Source organism: Hyla sarda, chromosome 2, assembly GCF_029499605.1.
Source record: "Hyla sarda isolate aHylSar1 chromosome 2, aHylSar1.hap1, whole genome shotgun sequence".
NCBI classification, from domain to species: Eukaryota; Metazoa; Chordata; class Amphibia; order Anura; family Hylidae; genus Hyla; species Hyla sarda.
In genome coordinates, this window is record NC_079190.1 from 361,044,315 (window position 1) to 361,058,623 (window position 14,309).

Genomic DNA, 14,309 nt, shown 5'->3' on the forward strand with positions numbered 1-14,309 from the left:
GATTTCTGTGTGTATCTGTGTTTAGACTGCTTCAGCTATTTACCGGCTGTTTTGTATTTTATTGTTTTGACAACGCTGCCCCAGCACTTAACAAAGAGAGTTTGTCATCGTGGTTGTCAATCCGCCACTTAGGGCAAATACGCAATAGGGACAGTGGCTGTGGGTGAGCTAGGGCTTCACTGTACCCTGCCCATATGTTACAAGATTATAACTGTGCAGCTATAAATCACTGCATAGTTCTCTCCATGCCAGGAAGCTGAATACAAAGTGTACATTGTATGTAGCTGCTGTCCTGCACTGATCATACAGATCAGTGCCAGATAAGGAGGGTGGAGAATCCAGCAGCTATGAATTGCTACACACATCTCTCCATGGCAAAAAGCAGAACACGAGGTGCACATTGCGTTTAGGTTCTCATTGCAGAAGGCGAGGTGCACATTGCATTAAGGTTCTCATTGCAGAAGGCGAGGTGCACATTGCGTTTAGGTTCTCATTGCAGAAGGCGAGGTGCACATTGCATTAAGGTTCTCATTGCAGAAGACGAGGTGCACATTGCGTTTAGTTTCTCAATGCAGAACATGAGGTGCACATTGCGTTTAGTTTTCCATTGCAGAACACGAGGTCCACATTGCGTTTAGCTTCTCATTGCAGAACACGAGGTGCATATTGCATTTACCTTCTCCTGCAGCCCTGTGCTAACCAGACCGTACAGTGCTGGGGAATTGGAGGGAGAACTGTGTAGTTATGAACATCTGCAGTGTCCTCTCAATGATCAGGCAGAATGCTCTATAAGTACCTGATGCCTGATCGCGGGGGTCCCGCCACCGGGGACCCCCATGATCTTCCACGCCGCACCCCGTTAGAATCAGCCCCCAGAGCATGCTCACTCAGGGTCTGATTACTAGCGATCACGGGGACGGATCGGCTCCGCCCCTGTGTGATGTCATGCTCTGCCCCCTCAATGCAAGCCTTTGGTGGGGGCATGACAGCTGTCATGCCCCCTCCATAGGCTTGCATTGAGGGGGCGGCGGGACCCCCCCGCAATCAGGCATCTTATCGCCTATCCTTTGGATAGGGGATAAGATGTCTTAGCGCCGGAGTACCCCTTTAATGGGAGTTTTATCAACAACATGTTACACAATTGTAGCTTTCTAGTTTTTTAGTGAATATTTAACTTACCAAACTTTGACCCCCTCACTTTCACACTCTAAAAATAAGGAATATAAATGATACCACACATTAAACAGAGAGCATGAAAACTATAATAATTGCTATTATTATTATTAGACTCAGAGAAATGAATCATGAATAATATAATTTTATGAATAATTCTGTTATCTTATTTGCTGTGTTTTTGAACACATATGTCCATACAGCAGTCTTTATAGACTTGCTGCTTATATCACACTCTTTATATGCAGTAAGTCTGTAGGAAATGTTATGAGTATGAATTTGCCAGTGGATTTTTCCTTCCGTCTTATGCTCACAGCAGTGAGTAATTTTTTGTATTGTGTCGGGATTGTTTAGTGAAATATGGGATATAACCTTTAGGACTCATTTGTATTCTGCATGTCATATAGCCTTTATGACTCATTTGTATTCAGTGACCATTTAGTACAAATTTCTACCCCTTTCTTCAGCTAAATCCAGACAGCTGTGATAAATGGCAGGTGAAGTAAAGTTTGCATTGGAGTAAAGGCAAACAAAGACAGGCTAAGTGAGCCTGTATAAGGGCCCCATTTTGTATGGAGCTATAATAGGGTTCTCACGGGGTCTCTGCAGTGCCTTCATATGCCTCATACAGAGGCATGCCACAATACATTCTATATGTATGGTGCCACTTCACCTTCTTAACCTATATGGCACTACATGGCATCTGTCTAGGGATAGGATGTACTGGGCAGCAGTTCCTAAAGTTAATTTATTAAAAACAGGGAAAATGGGGAATTGTAAGGACCAAACTATGATATCTAGATGACTCTAAAACAGCAGGTTGTGTAGGGTTATACTAGTACGCATGGTTATTACTCATAATAAGTGGTCCAAGTAAGGATAAACATGAGGTTATAGGCATGCAAGGCTCATTGATGCATGGGGAAAGTGAAGGCAAACTGGTGAGAACTTAAGGTGAGACGATGAAGGAATATTTGTGTTGTGGCATTCATGTACATAATACATTGACACCAACCAGCTAATGACAGTGGCTTTCTTCAGTAGGAAAATGTGCCCTTCTGCATTGTCAGAGGCAACTCTAGACTTTATGAGGCCTTATTCAAAACTCAAACATGAGGCCTTCACGGACTAGTAGATGCCACAGCATAGTGTGGGTTGGCAGCACCCAGGGCAAGGCAAAGTGTTGTGCCATCAGTGAATACTTTCTCCCCATTCCTAGGATTGATATGGTCGCTCCATCAATCTGGAGGTGCAGCTATCTAGATACAGGTATCAACGGTGCCAAGTCACAGAGCAGGTCACTACAGTGGCTCCAGATTTACAGTTCTGTATTATTTTTAACCCCTTTTTGCACCCAATAGAAATACTTTCTAGTGAACATTTCTGCCTTTAAATACAATTATGCAAAATCTTGGAATCTTTTAAATGTACATAAACCATTTATGTCCTAAACCGACGACAGACAACTGAGATGTCAGTGATGACTGTAACAGTAGTATTCATCACTGTGTGTCCAGCCTGCAAGGCCCTGCTGCCCTTCCTCTGAATCACCTAACTCCCTTCTTATCCTCTTTATGGACCCCTCCTTTTAATCCTCCTTTAATGGATTCCCTCTCTGCATCCCCACATAGACTGTTCAGTCTCCCCCTTATATGTGCCCTCCTCGCCTTCTACCCCCCCCCCCCCTTATAGACACCTCATCTCTCCTTTTATACAAATTTTCTCCTCTGGTACCCCTTATATAAAACCCTCTTTTCCTCCTGTACTCCCTTTAATACCATCCTGTACCCCCTTATAAAGCCACCCTGTCCTCCTGTACCCCTTAAATATCATATTGTACACCATTATAAAGCCATCCTGTCTACTGCCACCTTTATATACCATCCTGTACCCCCTTATAAAGACATCCTATTCTCCTGTACCCCCTTTAATACCATCCTGTACCTCCTCATAAAGCCATCCTGTCCTCCTGTACCACCTTAAAAACCATCATGTAACCCCTTATAAAGCTGTCCTGTCCTCCTGTACCCATTTAAATACCATCATGTACCCTCTCATGAAGCCATTCTGTCCTCCTGTATCCCCTTAACCCCTTAAGGACCAGGCCATTTTACACCTTAGGACCAGAGGTTTTTTGAACATCTGACCACTGTCACTTTAAACATTAATAACTCTGGAATGCTTTTAGTTATCATTCTGATTCCGAGATTGTTTTTTCGTGACATATTCTACTTTAACATAGTGGTAAAATTTTGTGGTAACTTGCATCCCTTCTTGGTGAAAAATCCCAAAATTTGATGACAAATTTGAAAATTTAGCATTTTTCTAACTTTGAAGCTCTCTGCTTGTAAGGAAAATGGATATTCAAAATAATTTATTTTTTATTCACATATACAATATGTCTACTTAATGTTTGCATCATAACATTGACAAGTTTTTACTTTTGGAAGACATCAGAGGGCTTCAAAGTTCCGCAGCAATTTTCCAATTTTTCAAAAAATTTTCAAACTCACTATTTTTCAGGGACCAGTTCAGTTTGAAGTGGATTTTAAGGGTCTTCATATTAGAAATACCCCATAAATGACCCCGTTATAAAAACTGCACCCCCCAAAGTATTCAAAATGACATTCAGTCAGCGTTTTAACCCTCCAGGTGTTTCACAGGAATAGCAGCAAAGTGAAGGAGAAAATTCACAATCTTCATTTTTTACACTCGCATGTTTTTTTGTAGACCCAATTTTTGAATTTTTACAAGGGGTAAACGGAGAAAATGTATACTGATATTTGGAGCCCAATTTCTCTTGAGTAAGTACATACCTCATATGTATATTTAAAGTGTTCGGCGGGCGCAGTAGAGGGCTCAGAAGCGACAAGGGGATTTTGGAGAGTATGTTTTTCTGAAATGGTTTTTGGGGGGCATGTCGCATTTAGGAAGCCCCTAGTGTAAGGGGGTGTATATATAGTGTTTTACCCGCAGCTCATACTTGAAGCAGAAAACTTACTGTAAGCCTGCCCGTGTGAATGTACCCTGTACGTTTACATGGGGGGGCAAACCTCCAGCTGTTTCAAAACTACAACTCCCAGCATGTACTGACAGACCATGCAGGCTGGGAGTTGTACTTTTGCAACAGCTGGAGGCACACTGGTTGGAAAACCTTCAGTTAGGTTCTGTTATCTAACTCAATATTTTCCAACCAGTGTGCCTCCAGCTGTTGCAAAAGTACAACTCCCAGCCTGCATGGTCTGTCAGTACATGCTGGGAGATGTAGTTATGCAACAGCTGGAGGGATCGCAACTACAACTCCCAGCATACTGGGATTTGCAGTTTTGCAACATCTGGAGAGCTACAGTATAGAGACCACTGCAAGCTGTGGCCCTCCAGATGCTGCAAAACTACAAATCCCAGCTTGCCCAGACAGCAAACAGTTGTGTGGGCATGCTAGGAGTTGTAGTTTTGCAAGATCTGGAGGGCTATAGTTCAGAGACTACCATATAGTGGTCTCAAACTGTAGCCCTCCAGCTGTTGCAAAACTACAACTCCCAGCATGCCCAAACAGCTGTCTGGGCATGCTGGGAGTTGTAGTTTTGCAACATCTGGAGTGCTACAGTATAGAGATCAGTATATAGTGGTCTCGGACTGCAGCCCTCCAGTTGTTGCTAGTCAACTTACCGGCTTCCGTCGGATCTAGGGAGCCTGCTGCACGACATCGCCGCCCGCCGATCTCCGACGCCGATCGTCGCCCACAGCCTCCGCAGATCGGTAAGTGGACTCTGGCGCCGGTCCTCTTCGGTTTCCCCGTTCTACCCCGCCTATTGTGGGTGGGAAGGACGGGGTAAACTAAAGTTAACCACCCCCGCCCCCGATCTGCTATTGGTGGTCGCGTCTAGACCACCAATAGCATGGATAGGAGGGGTGGCACCCCTGCCACCTCACTCCTATCTCTTCAGGGGGATTGTGGGTGTCTTAGACACCCGCGATCCCCCTTATATTCTGGGTCACCATAGACCCGTAATGACCCGGAATCGCGCAAATCGCAAGTGTGAATTCAGTGATGACCCCCCTGGGCATTTGCGCGGGGTGCCTGCTGATTGATATCAGCAGTCACCCCGGTCCGGTCCCCGCCCGGCGCGCGTCGGGGACCGAAATTCCCACGGACGTATGAGTACGTGCCTGGTCCTTAAGACCCAGGGTGCAGGGACGTATTCATACGTGCCTGGTCCTTAAGAGGTTAAATACCATCATGAAATACCATATGAAGCCATCATGTCCTCCTGTACCCCTTAAATACCATCTTGTACCCCTTATGAAGCCATCCTGTCCTCCTGTACCCCCTTAAATACCATTATGAATCCCCTCCTGAAGCCATCTTGTCCTTCTGTACCCCCTTAAATACCATCATGTACCCCCTCCTAAAGCCACCTTGTCCTCCTGTACCCCATTGTTCTCCTGTGTACTCCGGTGAAAAACAATTTATTTTAAATCAACTGGTGCCAGAAAATTATACAGATTTGACAAATTACTTCTATTAAAAAGTCTTAATCATTCCAGTACTTACCAGCTGCTGTTTACTACAGAGGAAGTTCTTTTCTTTTTTAAGTTCTTTTCTGTCTGACCACAGTACTCTCTGCTGACACCTCTGTCCATGTCAGGAACTGTCCAGAGTAGGAGAGGTTTGGGGATTTGTTCCTGCTTTGGACAGTTCCTGATATGAAAAGAGGTTTCAGCAGAGAGCACTGTGGTCAGACAGAAAAGAAACTCAAAAAGAAAAGATCTTTCTCTGTAGTATACAGCAGCTGACAAGTACTGGAAGGATTAAGAGAAGTCATTTACAAATCTGTATAACTTTCTGGCACCAGTTAATTTAAAATAAATTGTTTCCCACCGGAGTACCCCTTTAAATACTATCATGTACCCCGTATGAAGCCATCCTGTCCCCCTGTACTCCCTTAAATACCATCATGTACCCCCTTATGAAGCAACCTGTCCTACCTTACAAAACTTGTCCTCATACTGCCTCCCCTTACACTCAGATCCCCATTCATCTGACTCCTGCTCTTCTGCTGTGCTTGCCCTATTTAATGTGCCCCCGTCTCTTGCTTCTTCTTTTCCCTTCCCCTGGCTGTGCTGTCTCCTCTCCTGCACTCAGGTGCCCGTGGTTTACTTTCTGGTGCAGCTCCGGAGGTGCTGCCCTTCCTCTCCTCCTCCTCCCGGGTGCGAAGCAGCGCAGGACTTCTTATGCAAGCTGAACACGATGAGATGACGTCATTGTGCGTGACTTGCACCGTAAGCTCTGCTGAGCCATAGTAGAGGTACAGGAGCAGGTGATCTTGTTCCCTGCTCTTGTATAAAAAAAGTGATAACAATGAGTGGCAATTGCCACTCATTTAACATTGTTAGGGGGGGGGGGGGGGGGCAAGTTAGGCAGCCGTGAGGCCCCAGCAAGCATGAGGCCTTAGACGGCCACCTCACCTGCCTAATGCTAGAGTCGCCTCTGAATATTGTGCTGGAATGGTTAATAAAATATTTATTGGCGTATAACACGCACTTTTTAGGCTAAAATTTTTTGCCTAAAGTCTACCTGCGTGTTATACACCGATAAGCCGCTGCAGTTCAATGATTTAAAGCGGACGCTTTAAATCAATGAACTGCAGTGGCTTTGCAGGTGCAGAGACCTGCCGTTGCTGCCGGCTTCTCTGCCCCTGCCTGTCCTGGGGTCTAGAGCCCTGCTGCCGGCCCTTCTCTCCCCTTGGCTATCGGTGCCGCTGCCCGTTCTCTCCCCCTGACTATCGGTGTCGGCACCCCATTGCCGGCGCCGATAGCCAGGGGGAGAGAAGTGGCGCCAGCAATGGGGCAGCGGCACCGACAGCCAGGGGGAGAGAACGGGTCACTCGTCATTGCGCCGTGCAGTGCATAGCAACGACGCATGGGACGCACACCGGAGGCCTGAAGCAGCGCGGACCCGACCCCGGCAACAGGTAATTATACAACCGGGGATGGGGGAGGCAACGGGGCAGCGGCGCCGGCAATGGGTGCCGCTGCCCCTTCTCTCCCCCTGTCTGTCGGCGCCGCTGCCCCATTGCCGACGCCGCTTCTCTCCCCCTGGCTATCGGTGCCGGCAATGGGGTGCCGACACCGATAGCCAGGGGGAGAGAACGGGCAGCGGCGCAGATAGCCAGCGGGAGAGAAGCGGCGGCAGCAGGGCTCTAGACCCCAGGAAAGGCAGGGGGAGAGAAGCGGGCAGCGACGGCCCCTCTCCCCCTGCCTTTCCTGGGGGTGTAGCGGGGTATACGCATGCACACACACGCACCCTCATTTAACCAAGGATATTTGGGTAAAAAACTTTTTTTTACCCAAATATCCTTGGTAAAATGAGGGTGCGTGTTATAGGCCGGTGCGTGGTATACCCTGATAAATACGGTAACTAAAAATGACTTTGCCTCCAAATTCCTCAAACTTCAATCTGACATTATGTGTGGCATGTGCTGGAAAAACAATCCTAACCCATGGAGGCCCCATGATGTGACATACAGAACTTGTGGTATCATCTTGGTGCCAGAAACCACAGGATAACTTCATAGGTCATGAGAAGTCCATGAGTTAGAGCTGTTTTGGTGGCACAAGATCTTCATCATATAAGGCAGGTGGTTTAATGTCATAGCTGATCTTTGTATGACAAAACTTAACTGATATATATGTATTAAAGTATACATCCAGTGGTGGCTCAGGATATGTGTTAACATTTTTTCACCCCTGCCCAAGACTACAGACATTCAATCTATTGATTTTGCAGAAGTCCCATAGACTTAAACAGCCATAGTCTCATGCAAGTCCCGGATGGTAGTGCAAAAATGTTATCATATATTCTGCTGCCTGAACCATCACCGGATGTACACTTTAAGGGTAGGGTCACACATGTCATATTTTCTGTGTATTTGCTGTTGCATAATTTCCTACCCATTGAAGTCAATTGATAGCAAAATTAGCTGTGTACTTGCTACCCGTTGACTTCAGTAGGTAGCAAAATATGCAGCAAAATACGACACATGTGACCCTACCCTAAAGGCTTTTGACACATTTAATTTAATATGTCAGTTTTTGGTGTGAACATAACCTTATTTTACCAAGTACTTTATTTATTTATTATAGTCTCTATAAACTATTTTCCGCATACTTTTATTCCATTATAAAGATAACTTGTACCTTGCTGCGTGCCATGAGCCTGAAATCATCATTCTTACATTGGGACGCACCACTCCACTCCAGCGACGTGCCGATTCTTATGGAAGGAACTTTTGTTTGCAGTTCAGGCTGCAACTTAGAAGAGTCCTGAGACTGCACAGAAACTGTAAACAGTATGAAAGGACTCACTAAGAAAATCTTCATATTGTATACAAATGAATGGAAAGCAACAGAATTAATACCTGCAGGGCTGGTGCAAGGATTTTTGTCACCCTAGGCAAAAGCTAATTTTGCAGCCTCCTTGACTCCACCCTACTGGGGTGACACACTGTAACAAGCCCCCTCCTCATGTCATTAGCTTACAACTTGGTGACACACTGTAACAAACCTACCTCTCATACTGCTGGCTGAGCGAGTGGTTTGGATGTTGGTTGTCTAACTTTCTTGTGGCAGGCAGAGCGGTGATTCCTCCCCCCCCCCCCCCCCTCCATCACGAGGGCGCTCTAGGTGGCTGCCTATTTTGCCTATAGGCAGAGCCGGCCCTGCATACCTGCCTATAAAAACTGTTGGTATTGCCCATTGCCACCAACCACAATCCAGATTTAATTCAAAACTTTATAAGAAATAAATGCCGTGCTGTGAATGGTTGCTGTAGGAAAGACTTTTTAAAACAGTTTTACAATACTCTACACCTGGAATATTAGCGTTAGGATCTAGTCACATGGGCCGAATTTCCGCTTGCGGAATTCCACCTCAAATGGAAGCTCAATAGACTTCTATGGGATTCCACACTTCTGAGTGATTTCTGCACGATTTCCGCATGAATTCTGCACCAATTCCACCGAAAATCCGCACAAGCCAGAAACCACCTGAGGAAGCGGAATTGGCGCGGAAATTCCCCCGTGTGAATGGACCCTTATTCTTCTTTCTCGTTTAAGTGATTTTTTTTTTGTTTTCCACATTATAATGTGTCCTCTTTGGGGATCATAATATGTTACTGCTATAGGAACTAATAGTAATTATTATTATATCTTACTTTTTTTTAAATCATAAATCTTTCCTATTCATGGCTTTCATGGCTCCTGAGTTCCTTTACCAATTTTATTGTTAGTTTCTCTATAGTAAATGACAAACAAGAATCCCTGACAAGTGCTTCATTTTCAGTGCTCATCCTATATCTATAATCATTTTCAAATGAAGGTCTCACTATTTAAACCCACAGGATGCTGAGAACAGGTTCCTCTGACCCCAATACACCAGGCCCCATTGCTCATGTAGGAAGAAACTGAAATGGATTCCATTTCTATTCACTTCTATGGGAGTTGTGAAAACAAAGGAGTGTGCCACCTCTTCATTCACTCCTCATAGGATGGAAAGGGGTTGGAGGACCTGTGGATATCCCTTGAGTCTAAAAAAGAAGTAGTAGCTGTTTTTAATTGTACAGTGGTCCCTCAACATACGATGGTAATCCGTTCCAAACGGACCATCGTTTGTTGAAACCATCGTATGTTGAGGGATTCGTGCAATGTAGAGTATAGAACAGTGAACTACAACCTGCGAACCTCCAGATGTTGCAAAACTACAACACCCAGCATGCCCGGACAGCCAACGGCTGTCCGGGCATGCTGGGAGTTGTAGTTTTGCAACATCTGGAGGTCCGCAGGTTGAAGACAACTGGTATTGGAAGTTGTACTCACCTGTCCCCGCCACTCCGGACCGTCACAGCTCGTCACCGCTGCCCTGGATGTCGCCCTCCATCACTGTCGCCGCATCCCCGGGTGTCCCCGACGCTTCGGCAAGGCCTCTACTTCCCCGGCATCCTCGCTCTCCGTCGCCGCCATCACGTCGCTACGCACGCCGATCCTATTGGATGACGGGACGGCGTGCGCAGCGACGTGATGACGACGATGGAGAGCGCCCACGATGCAGAGGATCCTGAAGAGGACGCGCCGGAGCCCCGAGGACAGGTAAGAGACCATCACCGGGGCACACGGGGCACTGTAAATGGCTATCCGATGGCAGCTGAAGCAGTCAGCGCTGCTGGATAGCCGTTTAAGCAATGGCCCCGACATACAAAAGCATCGTATATTGATGCTGCCTTCAACATGCGATGGCCTCAGAGGCCATCGTATGTTGAAATGATCATATGTCGGGGCCATCGTAGGTCGAGGGGTCACTGTACTGTACTTATTTTAAAGCTATAGCTATAAAAATATATTGCCTAGACTGACATGTGGACCATTTGTATTAGGATGCATTCACACCACATTTTGGGGATACTGTAGCTGGAGAATTTTAAAACCAGCCGCTGGCATATCCCCGCTGGCCTCGGGCCACAGTCGAAAGTAGTCAGATAGTGACTCCTGTCGGGTCATTTTTGAACCATATCTGTTTTATTGCCCAACTAAAAAACGTGGCAGATCACAGTTTTTAGGCTGATGACAAAACTGGATACGGTCCAAAAATGAGCCAATAAAAGTCATTATCTGACTCCTTTTGGCTCATTCAAATGAATGGGGTGCGGCGTGGGTTTGTTGCCGATGCGGCAGTTTTTTAATTCTCCCCCGGATCCGGCGGTCGTATCCTCAAAATGTGGTGTGAATGAGCCCTAATACTAATGGTCCACGTCAGTCTATGCAATATGTTTTCATAGCTAGAATCTTGCATGATATACATATTTCTTCCTTTCACACATAGTTGTATGCCTTTTTTACACTTTAAAAAGGATAATAAAAAACAGAGAGGATTTTTACTTCCAGCTATTTCTAATGCTTGTAAATAATCATTTGTTTGTATTTCTTCTATGCTGTTTTCTTACCTTGCTCATCAGGAACTATGAATGACTCAGGTGTGCGTTCTGGCAATGGAGGGGGACTGTCATCATCTGTGTTGTAAATAGTGGAAATAGGGTACACCTTAATAATTCATTTACTTAATGTTTACATTAAGCCACAAACCATTTCATTCTGCGCAATTCTTCACAGACAACTATTTCCTCTGTGTAGACTTGTAAATGAGCTTCTGCTTTATAGGGGTATTCTGGCGCTTAGACATCTTATCCCCTATCCAAAGAATAGGGGATAAGATGCCTGAACGCGGGGGTCCCGCCACTGGGAACCCCCGTGATCTTCCATGCAGCACCCCATTAGAATCAGTCCGGGTCTGATTACTGTCGATCACGGGGACGGAGCATAGTGACGTCACGGCTCTGCCCCATTGTGATGTCACGCTCCGCCCCCTCAATGCAAGCCTATGGGAGGGGGCGTGAAAGCTGTCACACCCCTCCAATAGACTTGAATTGAGGGGGCAGATCGTGACATCACACGGGGGCGGAGCCGTGACGTCACTATGCTCCATCCTCGTGGTCGAGATGGACTCAGCCTGAGGACCTCCAGCAGTTCCGGAAGCCGCTAAAGGTGGGTGCTGCATGGTAGATCCCGGGGGTCCCCAGCGGCGGGGTCCCCGCGATCTGACATCTTATCCCCTATCCTTTGGATAGGGGATAAGATGTCTAAGCGCCGGAGTGCCCCTTTAAGACTGTTTGCTGTCATAGGATAAACAAACACTAGACGGATTTGCTGTAGATTCCTATAAGAACACATTTCTACAAAAACCCTACTTTTTAATGTCTGCTTTTTATATATGTGATAATGCAATAATTACAGAGCAAATAAAATTGACATATTTAACCCCTTCCAGGCATTTGATGTACATGCATATAAAAATGTCAGAGGGCTTTCAGGAGCTGAGCTCATCCCATATACATTAGGTTCAATGTCATTTTTCTTAAAAGGGGCCAGACTGTTAAATAGTGTTCCTCACCTCACCGATATTTTGCTGCTGTTAAAACTCATCCTCATTTTTTTGGACCTCTCTTGACTGAGGAATTGGCCGCTCTGTCAAACACTGGCTAAAGCTGGTAAACACTTCAGACAGTGAGCATTTCCGGTTATTCAAGGGAGACCAGAAAGTGGACATCAACGAGAACTGGTGAGTGTTGGAAAGCCATTGGTGGCGGATTGGTGAGGTGAGTCAGGCTTGGTTCAGACTACGGAATCTCCGGGCAGAAAATTTCCGCCCGGAGATTCCGAGTTCCGTCTGCGCCGACTGAATTAGTCGGCGCTAGGACCGGGCGGACACTGCAGTCTCCTATAGACTGCTATGTGTTCCGCTCGGATTTCCACCTTAAGAAAGAGCAACCCCTTTCTTTAGGCGGAAATTTTCTAGCGGATTTTTCATTCGGATTTTCCGCTTCACAAATTCTGAAGTGTGAATTTGTGAACGGAAAACCATTCACTACACTATGCATTATAGTAAGCGGAATTTCTGCCGGAAAGTTCAAAGCGAAAATTCCGGCGGAAATTCCGTAGTATGAACCTAATCTAACACCTATCCATCTATCTATCTATCCATCTATCCATCAATCTATCTATCTTATCATCAGGGCCGGTGCAAGGATTTCTGCCAACACAAGCGAACCTCCATTTTGGTGCGCCCCCCCCCCCCAAGTCGACCCCCAAACTCCACCACCGCCCACCAGTACATATAATGTAGTAGATGTGACCTGCAGTCCTATGTAACACCACAGATAACACAGTGATAACTCTTCGAGTACAGATAATGTATAGATGTGACCTGCAGTCCTATGTAACACCACAGATAACACAGTGATAACTCTGAGTACAGATAATGTAGTAGATGTGACCTGCAGTCCTATGTAACACCACAGATAACAGTGATAACTCTCTGAGTACAGATAATGTAGTGGGTGTGACCTGCAGTCCTATGTAACACCACAGATAACACAGTGATAACTCTCTGAGTACAGATAATGTATAGATGTGACCTGCAGTCCTATGTAACACCACAGATAACACAGTGATAACTCTCTGAGTATAGATAATGTAGTAGATGTGACCTGCAGTCCTATGTAACACCACAGATAACACAGTGATAACTCTCTGAGTACAGATAATGTAGTGGGTGTGACCTGCAGTCCTATGTAACACCACAGATAACAGTGATAACTCTCTGAGTACAGATAATGTAGTGGGTGTGACCTGCAGTCCTATGTAACACCACAGATAACACAGTGATAACTCTCCGAGTACAGATAATGTAGTAGATGTGACCTGCAGTCCTATGTAACACCACAGATAACACAGTGATAACTCTCTGAGTACAGATAATGTATAGATGTGACCTGCAGTCCTATGTAACACCACAGATAACACAGTGATAACTCTGAGTACAGATAATGTAGTAGATGTGACCTGCAGTCCTATGTAACACCACAGATAACACAGTGAGTACAGATAATGTAGTAGATGTGACCTGCAGTCCTATGTAACACCACAGATAACACAGTGATAACTCTCTGAGTACAGATAATGTATAGATGTGACCTGCAGTCCTATGTAACACCACAGATAGCACAGTGATAACCCTCCGAGTACAGATAATGTAGTAGATGTGACCTGCAGTCCTATGTAACACCACAGATAACAGTGATAACTCTCCGAGTACAGATAATGTAGTGGGTGTGACCTGCAGTCCTATGTAACACCACAGATAACACAGTGATAACTCTCTGAGTACAGATAATGTATAGATGTGACCTGCAGTCCTATGTAACACCACAGATAACACAGTGATAACTCTCTGAGTACAGATAATGTATAGATGTGACCTGCAGTCCTATGTAACACCACAGATAACAGTGATAACTCTCCGAGTACAGATAATGTAGTGGGTGTGACCTGCAGTCCTATGTAACACCACAGATAACACAGTGATAACTCTCTGAGTACAGATAATGTAGTAGATGTGACCTGCAGTCCTATGTAACACCACAGATAACACAGTGATAACTCTCTGAGTACAGATAATGTATAGATGTGACCTGCAGTCCTATGTAACACCACAGATAACAGTGATAACTCTCCGAGTACAGATAA

General features: G+C 45.5%; 1 protein-coding gene across 5 annotated transcripts in view; it reads right to left on the reverse strand.

The window, feature by feature from the left end:
• Positions 1-14,309, reverse strand: part of PTPN22 (protein tyrosine phosphatase non-receptor type 22) — a 146,395-nt gene that overhangs the window by 10,216 nt on the left and 121,870 nt on the right. For all 5 annotated transcript variants that reach the window (XM_056558336.1, XM_056558334.1, XM_056558337.1 and 2 more), the window contains 3 exons: positions 11,171-11,236; positions 8,374-8,516; positions 1,180-1,207 (listed from right to left, as the gene is read on the reverse strand). In XM_056558336.1, the coding sequence (XP_056414311.1) occupies positions 1,180-1,207; positions 8,374-8,516; positions 11,171-11,236 (237 nt within the window). The remainder of the gene's footprint in view (positions 1-1,179; positions 1,208-8,373; positions 8,517-11,170; positions 11,237-14,309) is intronic.